The sequence below is a fragment of the Cryptotermes secundus genome, unplaced genomic scaffold (assembly GCF_002891405.2).
Source record: "Cryptotermes secundus unplaced genomic scaffold, Csec_1.0 scaffold1647, whole genome shotgun sequence".
NCBI classification, from domain to species: Eukaryota; Metazoa; Arthropoda; class Insecta; order Blattodea; family Kalotermitidae; genus Cryptotermes; species Cryptotermes secundus.
The window spans coordinates 482,974-501,282 of NW_019726261.1; the positions used below are offsets into that span (position 1 = coordinate 482,974).

Consider the following 18,309-nt stretch of genomic DNA (forward strand, 5'->3'; position numbering starts at 1 on the left):
TGCTTCTTAGCCCTTTTAAAATTAATGACATCTCAGAAATATTCAGATTCTATCTGCTACATGCATTGCATCTTTCTATTTGTATGTCATTTCGTGTTATAGGTCTTTTGCTCCAGTTATGTTCCCTTTCTCCATTTTGTGTGTTAACAGTTGCAACCACTAGACTGCCATAACCCATACCAGTAACTCCTAAGGAAAGTACATTTCATTAATTGCTGTTCTCAATTTTCAGGACTAATTAAGGTTTATTTATAAAAATGCATTGTAAATATTGTGTAACTAATTTTTTCTTTGTAAATATAAATATGTATGTGAACTTACCCAAGCCTGTCAGCCTTGTGTTTTGATTGCTGAACATTTTGCATGTGTGTAAATAAAGTGAATGAAAATCATTTTTAATTACTGTTGTCTTGTGTGAATAAATATAAAACACATAATTGATTATAGAACCACTGTTTTTATGCAAGTTCTATGACAAAATTTTGCAGAATTTGGAGCCGATTTTGACGATACTGGTTTGAATTTTGTGTTGCGTTATATCTAGGATACAAATACATTCTGTTTTTCTGCTTCCTGTATGGTAGGAAAGTTTAATTTCACTATCAGTAGAGAACCTGTTTGGAGCAGAACAGGCTGGCAGAGATATCTCATTTTGTGTGTAGGAAGAATTGATTGATAAACAGGGTACTCAAATGTGATTGGTGTCTAATCTTGTAAAGTAACAGAGTGTGATCCTAATCATTTTTAGTGATTGAAAAAGTAAGGGAAACATTTTATTGTAAAAATTCATAGCAGGTTGAAATTCTGTTGGATATATCATAATTCCACCAGGAAGCTCCATAAGTTCTGAATCACCTGGATTCCTTTTGAAGGCCATTGAAGCCAGTTTAAATGTCTTAAGATCATAGATTGCTTGAGAATATAGCCTCATATAAGTCAAACACTGTCTCTGATCAACCATGTTGCTTGACAAAATGAATGTTGATATTGGGCTCTAAAAATATTATGTTGAATATGAAGCACTTAAGTGACTTTTATCTTTATATAACTTTATAGAGAAATGTAAATTAAGTTAAAATAACTCTCTTAGATTCCATTAAGAGACTGATTAAATTCTGTAATATTACATGATAATATTTCTTAACTCTACTCCAATTTAATGCAGATTCGTTATTCTAGTTGAATAATTTGCAGAACTCTTTTGAGTAGTTTTTTTACTTCTTTGTTCTGGATGTTTTCAGCCGTTCGCTCTGGTGATTACTACATGTTTGAAGAGCTGGATGATGATGTGCTGGAAGAGAAGGATGAAACATCCTCAGATGATGAAGGTGGCAAGCATGATGGTGAGAGGCGCATAACTCTTAGTAAGGTAAGGAGCTTTCTTGTTGAGGTTTTGGTTGAAAATAGAGAAGGGATGGCACGTCTGTTTGTGGCACAAGAAATGACTGAGTTAATCTACAGCAGTGGTTTCCAAGCTTTTGCACTCATGAGCCCCTTCCTTCAAGAATCATAATGTGTGGACCCTTATTCAGAATAATGCCTCTTTAGTTGTATTTATTTATTTCGAATATTTCTACCTAGTTTGTTCTTTTATTGTCATTTCCTCTAGAAAGTTCCTTAATCTGACCCAGTCCCACCTGCTGTATGATGCTTACAAATAATTTATTTTTGGCAAGGAAACAAGGTGTCACAACCATACTTCTGAGCACCACAGTGAAATGGAAACACAATGAAAAATGAAGTTGTCAACAAATATGTCAGCCCCACAAATCTCTTTACTTCTCATGTTAATCGTGGATCACATTTCTGGATTCTTTGATCTGAAACTCAGTATATTAAATCATATATTTCATAATTTTTATAATGTTCTAAATAACTTGAAATTGTCCATAATCATCTCTACTTTTGATATGGTATTTCGACGTTTTGGTTCCCAGTTTTTGGGTTATTATAGAAAATAATAATCCATTAAAATATATGCTCTTTGTAATGTCTCCAGTTATGGTATTTTAACCTGTCTAGCCTTTGTCAGCATGGAAAACATGAAGGAACCCACTTCTAGAGTGGAAATCTCACAAGACAGGATTTTGGTTACTCCCAGTAATAGGATGGTGATGTCATACGTGTACTTTTGAACGAATATTTAGACAATTTAAACATTTATTTGAGGGTGATCTAATTATGTACATTGGAACCTTAGAATTGGTTAGAGGATAAGTTTTGATATGGTGCTGTCATTTCTTCTGAAATGTTATGGCCTTACCAGTTCCTGGATACAGCCTTCAAGACTGACATGGAACGGGCAGCAGAATTGGCTCTTGCAAAGGGTACAGCGGAGGAGGATGTTGCTGATGGTGGTCGACGATCTTCAGTCAAACTAACACGAAACAAATCGTCCTTCTTCACATGCGAGACAGAGATCACACCCCAAGCGCAAGCAAGCAGTCCTTCTTTACGTAGTGACTATGTGAGTCATATGTTTCTGTTTCTTGCTGTCTCAAATGTTATTTCTCTTGCATCTTCCTTGATTTCTTGTGTATATCACTTCATGGTTTCTGTTTATTGCTTATTATCTTTCTGTCTGGTATTCATCTACACGTCTTGTTATTTACATTCTTAGCCATGTACTCTTTCATTTATTGCATTTGTTTGCATCTGTGTTGTAAGAGACTGTAGGATGATTAGGCTGTTCAGATTTTCAGTAATTCGTATAGCCATTTTATTACCAGTGTTTTCTTCTGCATCTGAAGTATTACAGCATTCTGTTTTGGTTACCGGAAGAGTCTGGTCTGATGACACAAACTGTTTCCTGTTTGGGTCATTACAGTTCAGTTAGCAGAATGTTGGGCTTACAAGCTAATGATCAGGAATTGAGTCCCAGTAGGAGCAACCTTTATCATTCACCCTGAAGGACACTGGTGGTTCTTTGAGGGAGGTGGAGCTCAGTTGATGTGTGATACTGGCCACCCAGCTCTCATTTGTTTTATTAAATTCAAGAATGCATAGAGCTTTGCTTTCCTGTCTATAATGAAATTTTAATCCTAAGCACTTAAAGGATGAGTCACATAAAATTCACTGTAAGCAGATATACTGCAATATATTTATATATATTCATCAAGATACAGATATTTTAATGTAATATGAAAATTTTCTGGTTCTGGAGGTAGCACAGGCACATTCATTGTTTCTCTAAACGTCTATGACTGGCTGATTTCTTATACCACATTATCCATTGTCTGAGATAGGCCTACATTTATACAAAGTTTCAGCAGTTGAACCAGCTCCAGTATCATAATTGTTGATATGGATCTTGGTGAGCCATGGTCCCCCCCCCCCCTCCCCCATGAAAGCACAGGAAAGTAATCAGGACTTAGATAGAAAGCCTCTTCTCTCTTCAGGATCCTGGTTTCAGAGTACATCTGAGCAACAGATTTGAAGTTCTGACTTTGTGTGAACCTTTGAGAGTTGGCCTGTTTAAGGACTTTGAATCTGCAGTTCAAGTATTCATCGCTACCTAGTGCTGTGGCCGTCCAAGTTTGTATACAAAATGTGTTAAAGTATAGTAGTGGTTGTAGAACTGCTGTTGTAAGGAAAAGTGCAGTGACCTGAATAAATCAAGTGCATCAATTACCAGTGGTTGGATGGTCTGCGGACTTCTTCACTCTGTGTGTGATCCCTTCTCGTCGAGCAAGGCCCGTTAAGCCCTGAGAGAGACTTTCAAGGCTCGAACCTAGGACATCATCCTTTCCATAGTACAAATACTTCGACGTGGTTCCCAGACCACGTAACCACCCAATTTCGATATCAACGACAAAAGTGCAGAAGCACAGCTAAAAGCGGCTCGCATCGCAAAGCCTCAATAAAAGAACTCTCACGAGTGGCGCCCAATGCGAGGCATCACTAAGGCGTCAACAAAGAGCACTTACAGAATCGAACCCAGGATTCTGACCACTAGACCACAGAGGCGGTCATGAAACTAATCAGGCTGATTAAAATGTGTTTAAGCGAAACATATGGTAAAGTCTGTTTAGGTGAACAAGGTGAACATTTGTCTGATAATTTTCTATCTAGAATGATCTAAAATGACAAGATGCTTTATCGCCACTGTTTTTCAACTTTGTTTTAAAATATGGCATTACAAAGGTCCAGGAAAACCAGGTAGGACTAAAATTAAATGGGACACATCCGCTGCTGGTCTATGCTGATGATGAAATCTGCTGGGTGATAATGTAAATACCATAAAAAAAACACACAGACTTTAATTTACACTAGTAAGGAGGCTGGTCTAGAAGGAAACACAGAGAAAATTAAATGTATGTTGCTGTCTTGTCACCAAAATGGAGGGCAAATCATGACATAAATATGACTCAGGATAGGTAGCATTGGAGGGCTATTGTGAACAGATTAATGAACCTTCGGGTTCCATAAAATACTGGGAAGTTCACGAGTCACTGCACAGTTGTTGGCTTCTCAAGAAGGACTCAGCTCCATGAGTAAGTGAGTTACATAATAGCTCTCTGAATCAGACATTCCACTAAAATACGGAAAATAAAATAAGTCATGAATGATTAACTAAAGGAAATACAATTTTGTATGAGCATAAAAGGGTACTTTACATATTCAGTAAGGACAGTGATAATCTGCCAGTAAGGAGGTCACTACAAATTAAAATATGCAAGACCTGGCAGAAATTGGTAATGAAGCAAAGCGATAATACTACTTATACAGTAAACAGACAGTGAACTCAGATAATAAAGTAAAGGCCATTAGGAATGTGAAAGCTATAGACCACATGGATCAAGAAACTGAGGAAGAAGACCTTGGAAGATATTGGACAAATTAATTTGAAATATGTTTACAAGTGGTATAACTCCATGGCTGCTAGATGTTGGTAGAATATTGTAAAAAGGGAACTACTGAAGTTGACCTGCATGTGAAATTGACAGTGAGTTCAGCAGATACTTTCTGAGGGTTGCTGTTTTATTCACTGATGGAAACAATGACAGTTTGTTACTGTACCAGGATATAATTATGTCCAAGTCAATTTACGTGTAAAAAGCTATTGCAAACAACTGCAAATGAAATTGGTATCACGTAAAAGTAAGAACTCATCTGGATATCATCAACTATGTACCAAATCACTCTGGTCACTCTGTATGAAGGATTGAAGATATAAGAATTCTGTACATTTTAGATGTGATTATTCTCGCAATTAGCATGAACTCATATGACATATTTCTCAACCATTTAAGATTTTAATTATTAATTTCTGTTGCTTTTTAGTCTATGCAGGCTTAGCTTCTTACTGTTCTCTTGCTTTTAGTTTCACCATTTAACTGACACTAATTTCTCACTTTGTATGTATATATTTGTCTCTTTCAGTATTCAGAGTATTGCTTGTTAATTTATACACTAAACAGGGCTCCAAAATATTTTTGTCCAGAACCTGCTAGAAAGCTTTGAGACTGTTTTACATGTAACTATCCAAAACAGTTCAGCCACTTACTATATTAGGACTGTTAAAAAAAATAAGTGGGTTTTCTTTTCTCCCATAATATAATATGTGTGTAATACAACAGTTAAAAACAAGAATCACAGATTAAAATGGATGTATTTTACCACTTTTTCCAGTTCACTGCCCATATTGGTCCAGTCCAGACACCAGTTCCTATCCTTCCCCCCTGTTGGTCTGTTGGACAGTGCTGGCAACATTCCCCACTTCCACGTGGTGTCCAAGAGCAAGATCATCAACAGTGAACCGTCGTAAAAGCCCGAAATCAATAAGTAAAAGTCATGAACTCCAAGCATTAGCTTCTCATATACTTGAAATAAGCATTCTGCTCAATAGCAGTTCAGTTAAACACAGTGGACCTTATGGGCAACTTTACTCCAAGTGCATATATGTGTCTCATTAATCTACTGGTAAGGGGTGATAGGTAGTTAAAATATGACCAAAAGTAGAGCAAATTTGTCACAAATAAATTCCAGAATAAAAGACAGGATGAAAATTTGGAAGCTTTACATCCAAGCCCTAATAATTCACCATATTACCAAATTATTAAAAATGCTGTGGCTAATATGTCCAGTTATGGTCTGTTTCACCTTCAAGATCTTTGCCTACCTGAAAGTTTCAATTGTTATTGAGATATGGAATAATATTTTGGGAGGGGGGGGGTTGAAGGTGATAGTATAAAGGTATTTAAAATGCAGGAGAGGGTGTTGTAGATAATTAGTGGATTTGGTAAACAAGAGTCATGCAGGCAAATTTTTAAAGATTATGGCATCCTCACGATCACATATTTGTATATCTTAGAGGTGTCATGTTACATAAAAAAGCACAAAGCAGATTTGATCCACAATATTCGTAGTTATAATACAAGAATAAACAAGGATTTTCATGTTCAGTTCTGCAGAACTACATTATTTTAAAAAGTGTGGTAAATATGGGGATAGAATTGTATAGTAAGGTGCCAAACAAAATAAAAAACTTAGTGGATTTTTCAGCTTTTAAAAACGACTTAAAATCCTTTTTATTGAAATGTTCTTTTTGTACAGTAAATGAATTTGTTAGTTTTAATAAAAAAGTGGATGGTGCAAGTATATGTATGGATGTTATAGCCATCCATGAGCTCTATATAGTAGTTTGTGTATTTTTTAAAATGTTGTATTTATATATTGCTTATGATTGTAACAAATGTTGGTAGTATGCTTGTAACTTTGTAGATTTGTTTTGTTAACTTGTATTGCCGAATGACGTATCCAAGTGTTACTGTGTAGCAAAACAGATGAACATAAAATACAATACAATACAGTAATGAAGGAATTCATTTTTAGATGAATTCTCCTTTGAGGCAAATTCTCATGTGAGGATGATGGCAGAGAGGACCTGACATGGATATCAAATGATGGTGGGGTGTGATATAATTATATACATTAATCCTCACATTCCTACATTCAGAATGTAAGAAAAGGAAAAGCATGTGGAAAAACTGTGCACTGAATCTGGGGAGTCTTGAATATGAGACCACTGTCATTAAAGGCTAATGCCTTATCCCTAGACCAGTGGTTTCTCACTTGTTCATACTATGAATCCAATCGAAATAAACCATGAAAGAGTAAAAGGAGAGTAGCATGTTTTATACATTTCATGTTAAAATTATGAATAATAATATGTTTATACTGAGCAAAAATGATCATAAAAATAGATTGGTTTGATTGTCACTGACTTCCAAAACTGTTATCAGATTCCAACCAAAAGAATGAACACAATTAGAAATTAAAATATAATTTGAACTCCAAATTAATGTTATAGATATGATAAGGATTTTAATTTTTGTCACTTTATTAGAAGAATATCCTGACTAACAAGGCAGGAGGTACCCAACTCAAATACAAATTAATATCTAAGTCTCAACCTGAAGTGTAGGTAGGCTTTTGTGCTGTTTGACACATGGGTAACTCATAATTTCTGCATCAGATGGTGCCAACTTCCCCAGAAGGAAGTAAGGGCAGCTACCCTTCACGGCATTATCCGCAAGATGAGGCAGATGCAGCTTCAACTACAAAAGATGCATCTTCGGAAACAGAAGGTCAGTAAACTGTTCAAATATATTTCATGAAACCACTTATTACGACCGTCACAACACAACTAATATCAAGATCAGTGCCAGGTTAATGGCTCTGCTACATGTTTTGGCTAATTAATAGCCATCATCAGGCAAATACATGATAACATATATACACCAATGAACCGCAGTACTATTAAAATTGGATACAATATTATGAGTTATTAAAATACTTGACATAAAAAATACAATGAATTAAAATATATAAAACAGAAGTTATGATTAAAAACAAGAATAAAATTTGTTGCTTAATGTTTTACATCAATGAGTCAGTCGTTGGTTTTGATTTTGTTACATTCCCTCGGAAAAATTGGTGTATATATGTTATCATGTATTTGCCTGATGATGGCTATTAATTAGCCAAAACATGTAGCAGAGCCATTAACCTGGCACTGATCTTGATATTAGTTGTGTTGTGACAGTCGTAATAAGTGGTTGTATATTGTAACACAACAGGATGCATGAAATTAAAATTATATTTCATGCATTAGAAATGGACCAAGTCAAGAAGTATGGTTTAACTTGGCCATGTTTCTCAGGTTGCATGTTGGAATTCCTTTCGTAATTTTGAGGCCACAATTAGACATTTTGCTGTACCTTCATCACCTTCTCTATTATCTACATCCCTTTCCCCACTGAGTGCTGAAAATTGAACTAATCATGGTCCTGCATGAGTAGCACCATTCATACAGTCACCAGTTTGAAGCTCGCTTGACATTCAGATACTTTCGTACATTTGTATGACTCAGGAAAACTGTGTGGCAGACTCATCCTTCTGCCTGGCTGAACTGTTCATCAGAAAATTATTGAAGGAGGCTCTCTGATTCCATTACAGAACATAAATAACTGAAAAACTATGCTGTTATGTTTTTGTAATTATTTAACCAGTATCAAGGTTATAACACTCACTTCTGCTCTGATATGAAGTATCTGTCACAGTATGATGCAATTGGCTGTCTGTTGGGATTCAGAAATTTCCTTCCTCTCTCCTGCAACACATTAAGAGATATTTTAAGTCTGAAGTCTAATATCTGAAGTCTTCAACAACAAGTAGTGCTAAGTGTTAGAAAAATGTGCAGTTGGAATTTTTTAATCTTTCTTACTTAATTGTACTTTAAGTATTTAACAGATGTGCAAGCATTTTGAATTATTCATAACAAATTGTGACCGCAATCTGCAAGAAACAGCATACCAAGACAAATAGTTGTCATGTAGGCATGAAAACAAAAGTTTACTGAATGTTTTAGTATGGTACATAATTCCAACCTTGGAAGCTGTGCTGTTTTGATAGAAAGCTTGCCATTAGAGCATTAATAAAATTATGATTGAATCATGTTTGTTCACATATCCTGATTGCTGCTATGGATTTAACCCTCATTTCTTAAAGTTTCTTTAGTAATTTTATTCATGGGTTAACAGAGAATGTCAGTGTTACATTAATGATAGGAAGCATATTAAATACAACAAGCAGTTCTGTGATTATAGCTGTTAATCCCTTGGTATCTACTTTAAACACCATACTACATAGCATGCCAGTAATAGAAATAGCTAAAAAGCTGAGACTTAGGAAAGGTCACAGTCATACAGTTGTTTTATGGCCTGTCATTATGCCCATAACTCAGACATAGGTCACATTGACTTCACAGTATAACCTAATTATTGCACAGTTTTATATGCATTATGTGGCCTATATTGTGATATATTTACCATGCTGTACTGTGAAGTTTTAATTAATATTGCAGTTAGAATGAGTGTGGGACAGCGTATATGGCTGATGGTGAAGTTCGCATGGGCCTTTGTGGAAAGTGCCATGGTGACATTAACAAAACACCTGAACCACATATCCCGTGACTACCGCTATGTCATGGAAGTGCTTACATTGGAGAAGAAAATGCTTAAGGTACATTTACATTTGATTGTTCTGTAGTAGTAAGGGAGTTGATGTCATATAAATATACAATTTGGCACATGGAGTGTTCCATCTGAAGGCACTTTAGTTATTATTTATGAGAACATATTTGGCCAGCTGTAGTAGTCTTGGCTGTTAGCTTCATGTGTGGGCATTGTGCTTTGTGTGGAATGCTCTTTTAAGTCTGCACTGTGGCTCTTACAACCAACCATTTTCTTACACCATTGACACATTAGATATCAAAGAATATAAACACAAAGAAATTATACATTTATATTAGGAGCTGGCACAAGGTAGCTAAATGGTACAGGAAGGTTGTTTCCCTGCTAGCAGGGAATGCCAAGTGAAAATAAAACATTAGGGATAATTTTAAACTCTTTGGATGAGACAAGGCACATTATTGCCAAGGGACTGCTGTTACCTGTCACAAGTCTTGCCTGACATTCCTGCACTTTAGGCTAAAAGTGGTGCATACAGGCTTCATTCACATGGTCGAAGGTCCAAGTAACATGTAGGGTATGAATATTTTTCCGTAGTTTCATCACCAGCGATCTTACCCATCAATATATTCCCAGTTTGGAAATTCTTCCAAGGATTAATTAAATCCCTCTCCATGCAGAATGCAAAGAAAATAGTTTCAATTTGAAAATCTATTATATTGGCTACAGATGTGATAGTAAACCTTTGTTTTCTTGAATCAGTATTAATATAGTCAATTATATCCACTGTTTTGATGTTTGCTAGCCTGGTGGTCTTTGCCAGTTAAATGTGTTTTGTCACTAGTGAATCTTTCCACGTATCTGTATGCTTTCTTTAGGTGACACTTTTACCCATACTGTTCCAGCATTCATTTCCAAATTTCAGAGTTTCACATCCTCTGAGACACATGAAACATACTGGAAACAGAAGTCATGTTTAAACTTGTCTTGCTCTTCTGAAATATACTTGATTAATATGGGAGTGCATTTTTTATTTATTTATTTATTTATTTTTTTACTTTCTAATTGATCCTGATACAGGCATAATACAAGCCATAGGATATAGAATGAGTTACAAGATCAAAATTTAAGTTACAATAATTAATTGAAACATGTCAAAAACAAAAAACAAAACAAACATACATGCAAACAATTATAAAGCATAAAGCGGACATACATAAACAAATTTACATCGGATACAATAAATATCAAAATTCTAATTCTGGTTCACTTCATTAATAAAATTGACAAAATTATGTGAGATAAGACAATATTCCAATACAACAATTGATAACAGTAAACCAGATACAATATAAACAAGCTGTATGCTAAGGCATGAGTCAAAGTTATAAAAATTCATTATATAATATAAAGTTTATAGTAATATTTCATCAAAACATAAAATTATATTCATCTAATTCATTCTATATATCAGGTAAAATACCAATTCCATAGATCCATCTGCAAACGAAATGTAGAACCTATTAAGGCAAGAAATACTTGCTACCAAACAAATACTAGCAGTCCATTATAGGTCCCTAACACCATCTGCTAATCACAAAACATACTAATAAGCAGAAACAATTCAAATATACTTTAATTGTAAAATATATATATATGATTGAAAACCTTTACGTACCCATAGGGTGAAAGCGTCAATGTCATCCTTGACACTAAATTTCACCATCAAAGAACTCCTTCAATGAATAAAAGGAATTCAATAAAAGATAATTTTTAGGACATTTTTAAATTGGAGCCTATCCTCTGATAATTCCTTTATGTAGGGAGGTAGATGATTAAATGCTTTAATACCCATATAATAAACACCATTTTTATAGATTGCCAACCTTGGTAGTGAAAGGTGAAAATTATTTTTATTTCTAGTATTAAGATCATAAATCTCAGAGTTTGTTTTGAATAGAGAAGCATTATCAATTACAAATTTTAATAATGAAAAAATATACTGAGAATAGAACGGCAATATTTCTAGTTTTCTGAACAGGTCCCTGCAGGAGTCCCTATTTCCAGAATTCGTAATAATTCTTATAACCCTCTTTTGTAGTTTAAATACATTGCTACTATGTGAGGAATTCCCCCCAAAAATTATACCATATGACATAACTGCATGGAAATACGAGAAATAAATCATTCTCAAAGATTCTTGAGATACAAAGGGTCTTAAGAATCTAATAGCGTAGCATGCCTTGCACAATTTAGCCTTAAGTCCATCTGTGTGGTCCTTCCATGACAAGGAATTGTCAAGAGTGATACCTAAAAACTGAGTGTTTGTAACGTTAGGAATATGTTTATTTTTATAGCTAATATCTATAGGAGTTGTTAATGCATTGGTGGTTTGAAATTGCACATATTGTGTTTTATTATAATTTAATGATAGTAAATTAGAGTTAAACCATATGTTCAATTGTTCAAATACAAGAGTGAGATCGTTTGTAAAGTTTACTATATTGGGATTACTGATGATGATACTAGTATCATCGGCAAATAAAACTGGCTTAGAAATATTATTTACAACTTTGGGTAAATCGTTTATATAAAAAAGAAAAAGGATTGGGCCAAGGATGGAACCTTGAGGTACACCACATTCTGATGTGTACTTAGAATTTTATACATTATTTGCTGTTATTTTAGCATGGCCCTCATATTGTGACATGACAGCTAAAAGCGAGAATAGTGGAAGAAAATAAAAAGGAGGCAGCCATTGCTATGCAGCAGCATGGTAAACATATTTCTCTGGCAACGAATAACACACAATGACAGAGGAACCATGGCAGCAGTGTTTTCTATGCAGTGAGAACCAGTGGAGTCGACAGTCAGTCAAAGGTCAAGTCTTGAGTTATTAGCAGCCATTACCGAACAACAACTAGTGATAACAAAATAACAAGCAGAAGACTTTTTAGATGCTGTAGTTGTAGTGATATAGAGAGGGTAAATTAGTGAGGCTGTTGTAGTTTTGAGTTAAAATCACTCAGTAAATCCAGTTATCAATCTAAACCCCATGTGTAGTCACTAACACATGACAATATAAATATTTAGTAATGCTTCAGTGAATGGAGCTTTGTATACCATGCTGGGACATTGTATGTTGAATACAAAAATGCACTCCCAATTTGTTTGCTATGAACACTTTACACCTGATACTTGATAGTAGTAAAATATAACAAAATCAGAATTTACATAATATCACTTAAGTAGAAATATGGCTGAGATCTATTTGAGAACAGAAGCTGTAGTACTTTTCTGTATGTTCACTGATTGACAGAGACAAACATAAAAATCTCTTTGATGACTGAGATCTACAGTGCTTAAGAATTAATGTTCAGTGTAATTTTATTTTATGTGTGTAATAGACCAATTATTTTTTTATTCAGTAATTTTAGGACATTTACTTGTTTAATGTTTATATTTGTTGTTGGCTATTTAGGATAATGGTAAAAAATTTAATGGTGGTTACACTTAAACTTTGTTTGTGAATATACACATATCAGAGTATTACTTCATAAGTTCATGTTCAAAATATCAGCTGAATGTTCCAAAACCCAGATTTTATGTTGTAGGAAATATGAATTCAGTGAGTGTGTGTGAAAGAGAGAGCATGCATGTACTGTGTGTGTGCGTGCATGCGTGTGTGTCTAAACCAACATTTGAATTTTGTGTTCCTTTTCAACCTTACTGAACCGAGAGAAACTTTTAAAGTGTGTTTAATTTTCTTAAATTATTCCTGTACCTTCTGTTCTGTCGGAGGTTTTCCATAACATTATACATCCAGGCACATGTCGCACAGTTACATGTTCCCACTTCTGTAAGACTTGCACCAAATTACAGAGTGGTAATCAAGAGAGCAGAAGAATGTTTCAGATTGTTTTACTTTGTGCATATAGGAGAAACCAGATTTTGCTCAGGGTGTCCGAGTTGGTTCTGCAATGATCTGGCAACCAGTGCCATCTGCAACGGAGCGCAGTAAACTCAGGTAATGATTGTGGATATATTGTTAATGTGGCTCTACATGAAGGAGATCAAGGTTCTTGTCAAGACAGTCGAAGGTGTGGTATTTTGCATCAGAGCTCGACTAGATGTTAAGGTATTGTGGTTCACTTGTGTTACCAACTTTAGCGGTTGAAATGGTACCAGGACATGTAGTTTAATATAATTTGTATGCATGCTGGTTATCTGCGGACCACAATATTACGTAGTGAAAATGTGAATGCCTTAAATTTCAAGTATTTATCCATCAAAATCTAGAATGGTTAATAAGTAGTATTTGCATTGCTTACATTTTTAATTAATTATTGTCATGTTGTGATGTTTCAACCTTTATCATATCAGTGGGATACATTACATTAACTCCTTAATAACTTACAGATTTATGAAGGGAGACATTTTGGTCAGTATTTCCTTGCTGATGCAATCATCATGTCCAAACATCTTCAAATATACTTCTCATTCCAATGCTGAAATATTTTGGGCTGCACTGAAACAAAAAGTGAAGACATACCGGCCAGTATGCATACAAAACAATAAAGAGAAACTCTCATCTATTATAAAGACTATATGACGATATTAGGTGATGGATGCTGCTTGCTGAAGTTGAAGTTCAGTCCTTTGACAATTGACATTGGTGTTGTGTTGAAAAAAATAGCAATTTAGCACATTTTGGTTTTCGTTTTGATTATCACATCAGAGTTGTTCTACACTCAAGCATAGCTGGATAACCATGAAAGTTCAAACCAGTCAGCACAATGTTATCACAACCTTGATCCTCAGTTTGTGACAGAAGGCGATTTCTTATACCACTATTATGTTGGACATTGTCCATTTTATGAATTTTATTTGATATACACAACATTTCTGGCATAGGCCGTACTCCCAACTGAAGATATCTTGTTCTAATTATACTGACACATATTTCTTTATTTTATTTATTTAAAGATAATGGTGACAGTTTGGATCAAACCTGGGACTTCTTTACACCTAGGCTAGTACAGTAACCTTTATACTGATAGGCCTGGTTTTTCCCAGCTATTACCACTGATTATGGAATAAAAAAAATAAAAATGTCTCATTATGAATGTATGGTATTCTTAATGTATCAGTCAACACAACAATTCTATGAGAAACAAGTCAGTACTACTGTACCATACTATATTGTATATGATAACACACAACAGGATGCAAACAATAAAGATTTCTCATCATAATGACAATCACTCACTTGAAGCTGAGAGTACAACTATCTCCCAAAACTTTGTATCAGATATATTTCAGATGATAGACAGTATACAACATAAACATACAATAACTTAAAATGTACAGCCAGGCTATGATAGACTGAGTATAGCTTTTAATGGGACTTAGTTGTAGTGACATAAACCACTATAACCATCAGTTTCTAAATGTTTCATATATGGAAAACCATTGCATAAAATGAAAGCTTCTTTCCTATTCCTGTTTCATAATAAGTGATTCTTAGCTATCTGCCACTGTTCTCACATAACTTTTGTGCCAACTGTACCTACAGTTCTGTTTCCAAAGTTATTCATGGCTAGCAGTTCCTAAAGGTCCTGATAACTCACCCCCTTAGTCCTACCCTCGTCTGAGATAAAGTTTGCATTCCAGAATTTGATACCAGCTCCCTCCCCCTTTCCCCTTACAAGCTCTGATCGCTCAGAGATATGATTTCCTCTGAATGTCATCAGCCCAATGGCTTGTGTTGCTGTGTATTGTATCATGTGGCTTGTTTGTAGGGGCATTTTGCAGTATCTTACCCTCCTTGTCACATAAGTTACATCTTCCCCTGAGCTTTCACTGACCTCAGACAGTGATGTTACAGAATACAACTATGCATGCATATATTTAAGGGTTTTTCCCCTCACCAACCATTTTCCACTCCCCTTGTCGAAGAGGAGGCTGGATTTCTAAACATATTCTCATACATTGTTTAGGAGGGAACAAAAATCTTAGCCATGGATCTTGCGGAAACCTGAAACCAGGGATGAATGTACTGAAAATGGCTAGCAACAATTTAATCGACCTACTGACTAACCTACGTTCTCTGTTTTCTGATTGGCACTGACTGCAAAATTTTGAAAAATCCTAATGGTAACATACTTGGTTGAGGCACTGTGCTACAAGCCTGAAGGTCGCAGGTTCGAGTCCCGATGAAATGGATTTTTTTTCAATTTACCTAATCCTTTCAGCCACACTATGGCCCTGGGGTCGACTCAGCCTCTAACAGAAATGATAACCAGTAATCTTCCTGGGGGGGTAAAGGTGGCCGACACATAAAGCTGACAACCTTACTTCTGTCTGTGAGCCAGTTGTATAGAGAAGATGTGGGAGCCTTGACATGTCACAACCCTATGGGCCTTCACGGCCCATTACAAAGATAGCTTTACCTTTACCTTTCAGCAACAAAATTAAGGAGTTTAGACTTGAATATGAAGCTTGAAATAATACATCAGTGTGATGTTGGCAGAAAATCAAGAAGTTTAAATAGGAAGACGAGATGGATTAACTTATAGAAACATCAAATCCACAAAGATAACTAATAGAAAACAATATTATTTATTCACAGAACATGGTGTTCACTGTGTATGTGATAAGGTAATGTTGTCCCTGTGCTTAATTGATTAAGCACTATGCCATGAAGGTGTATAGGAGAGTAGATATATAGATACACATTTTCTTGACCTCGACACTAACTGGAGGTGAGTGGTTAGCTTCACACTCTGGCTGCTTTACCCCCAGGGAAAGTGCCCCCACTACCCACTGGATAGGAGGTTGGGTGGACCCCAGAGCCGGTCTGGACAATGTGGAAAAGAGAATATTCTTGACCCTATCGGGACTCAAACTCCAACCCCTCGGTCATCCAGCCTGTAGCCAGTCACTGTCCTGGCTCTGTGTATGTGGTATATATGTGAATAAATATGATAAAGGTTGAAATATATGTTGTATGTTTATGTATAGTGATAAAGTGTATAGAATATGCTGTGAGGACAGTGTTTAAGCTGTGTTTGTGGATATGAGAGATGCTATTATTTTATGTTTCGCATGATACAGGGTAGTGTATAAATCCTGACATATATCTATTGGAGGGCATTTGCTGTTTGCTGCATCCTAAGTTATGGGAGTACATGTTAATTCCATATGCCTGCTGCACTTTCAATTATGTTAGTTTAGCAGACACCCACCAGATAGCTCTTGTTGCACCTAGTAATGGTATTTTACTTACTGCTGTGGATATTTAATTACAGGTGATCATGAAAACTCTGCCTATTTTAAAACTATCTTAAATTTTAATACATAACTTTATACATGTTACCATAATTCTCTTATTTCACAGATACCTAGGCATTTCTTACATTAACTACATGCATTTGAAGTGTGTAATAAAAAAGTTTTGTACATTTTAGCTAGAAATATCTTAGACTAACTAACCGAGAGCAGGTAATGTATAGAATGAAGTTACAGTTTTTGCATCCTAACTTTCATGGAATAACTAGTTAAGAATGCAGATTTTTTCCTCATTATATTCTTTAACCAAACCATTCAGTTATTGTATTAAATACCAAGGAATTCTGTGAAATAATGAAATTGCACATGTTTCTAGAGGGCCTTGCTTACTTATGAATTAATTAATTTGGTAACAGAACCCAGAAGTTCAATCCTGCTGATACTAAAGTGTATCCATCTCATATCCTCAATGCCTGTTTTGCCAGGATACATTCTAATATTTTCCTCCTGTTCTTTCAGTCTTTCAAGTGACTGTCTTTGAAAGAATAGAGCAAATTGATACAAGGGTAACACTGTAGACCTGTATTTGAGAGGTACTTGGCTTAATCTTGTCCAAATTTACTACCATTATCCCTGAGACTTTCATGGTTGCTCTCAATCCTGCAGTCAGGTCAAGTGTAATACTTTTAACATAGACTGCAGCCACTTCTTACTGTGTCCTCAATTCATCAGTTCTGGTCATCAGCCTACAAGTTGTCAAGTGTCTATCCTGTCATTGTCCATTCACATACTCATTGTATTTGATTTCTGTGGCATTTCCTCCACAGCTCTTACCCCCCACCCAACTCATTACCTTGGTTCTTATTCTCAAAATATTTGTCCTACTTCTCAGCAATACATGTGTTACAGTGTTTAATTCTTTGTCTGTCCATGTTACTGTTGGTGCAGCTTTTCCTTTAAATATAGGCTGGGAATTCATGTAATGACATGATGTATCATGTATGCACTTTAATTTGGAAATGACAATATTGTTTGAAGCACTGAGTTGGTAGATTTCGTAGTTGCCTTGTAGCCCCCATGTGTTTGTGTTTGCATTTCAAAGGCTGGGGGGCGCTGACGACCAAGCTGCCAGAACAGGGGACATCACAGACGTGTACACCGAGACATCCTCTAGTCAGAGTGCAAGGTGGGTTGCATGTAGGTGTTACACCTCTTGATTGTATATGTATGGTTTGATACTCCACATCTCAGTAGCCCATTGCTTCATGTTTGGGAAAATTCCATACAAGATTATTTCTTTGTCATGATAAGCAAATTTACTGCAAGCAGTTATCAAAACAACATGGTAATTCATTTACTGACTTTCTAGACATAATCTGTTGTTACATTTAATATTTACAACTTTTCAGAGATGACTCTGCCTCTGCCCTCAGGTGAAAGGCCTTCTCAGTTGGGCCCAATGAATAGTTAATCCCTGTCTGCAGAGATAGGGATACTGAGGATGGAGGCTGAGTCCTACCAAAACCTTTTAAAGTCAAAAAAATTA

General features: G+C 35.5%; 1 protein-coding gene across 7 annotated transcripts in view; it reads left to right on the top strand.

Moving 5' to 3' along the window:
- Positions 1 to 18,309, top strand: part of LOC111864158 (piezo-type mechanosensitive ion channel component) — a 288,244-nt gene that overhangs the window by 187,187 nt on the left and 82,748 nt on the right. For all 7 annotated transcript variants that reach the window (XM_023851212.2, XM_023851215.2, XM_023851216.2 and 4 more), the window contains 6 exons: positions 1,242 to 1,369; positions 2,267 to 2,467; positions 7,478 to 7,589; positions 9,368 to 9,525; positions 13,412 to 13,500; positions 17,866 to 17,949. In XM_023851212.2, coding sequence (XP_023706980.1) covers positions 1,242 to 1,369; positions 2,267 to 2,467; positions 7,478 to 7,589; positions 9,368 to 9,525; positions 13,412 to 13,500; positions 17,866 to 17,949 — 772 coding nt within the window. The remainder of the gene's footprint in view (positions 1 to 1,241; positions 1,370 to 2,266; positions 2,468 to 7,477; positions 7,590 to 9,367; positions 9,526 to 13,411; positions 13,501 to 17,865; positions 17,950 to 18,309) is intronic.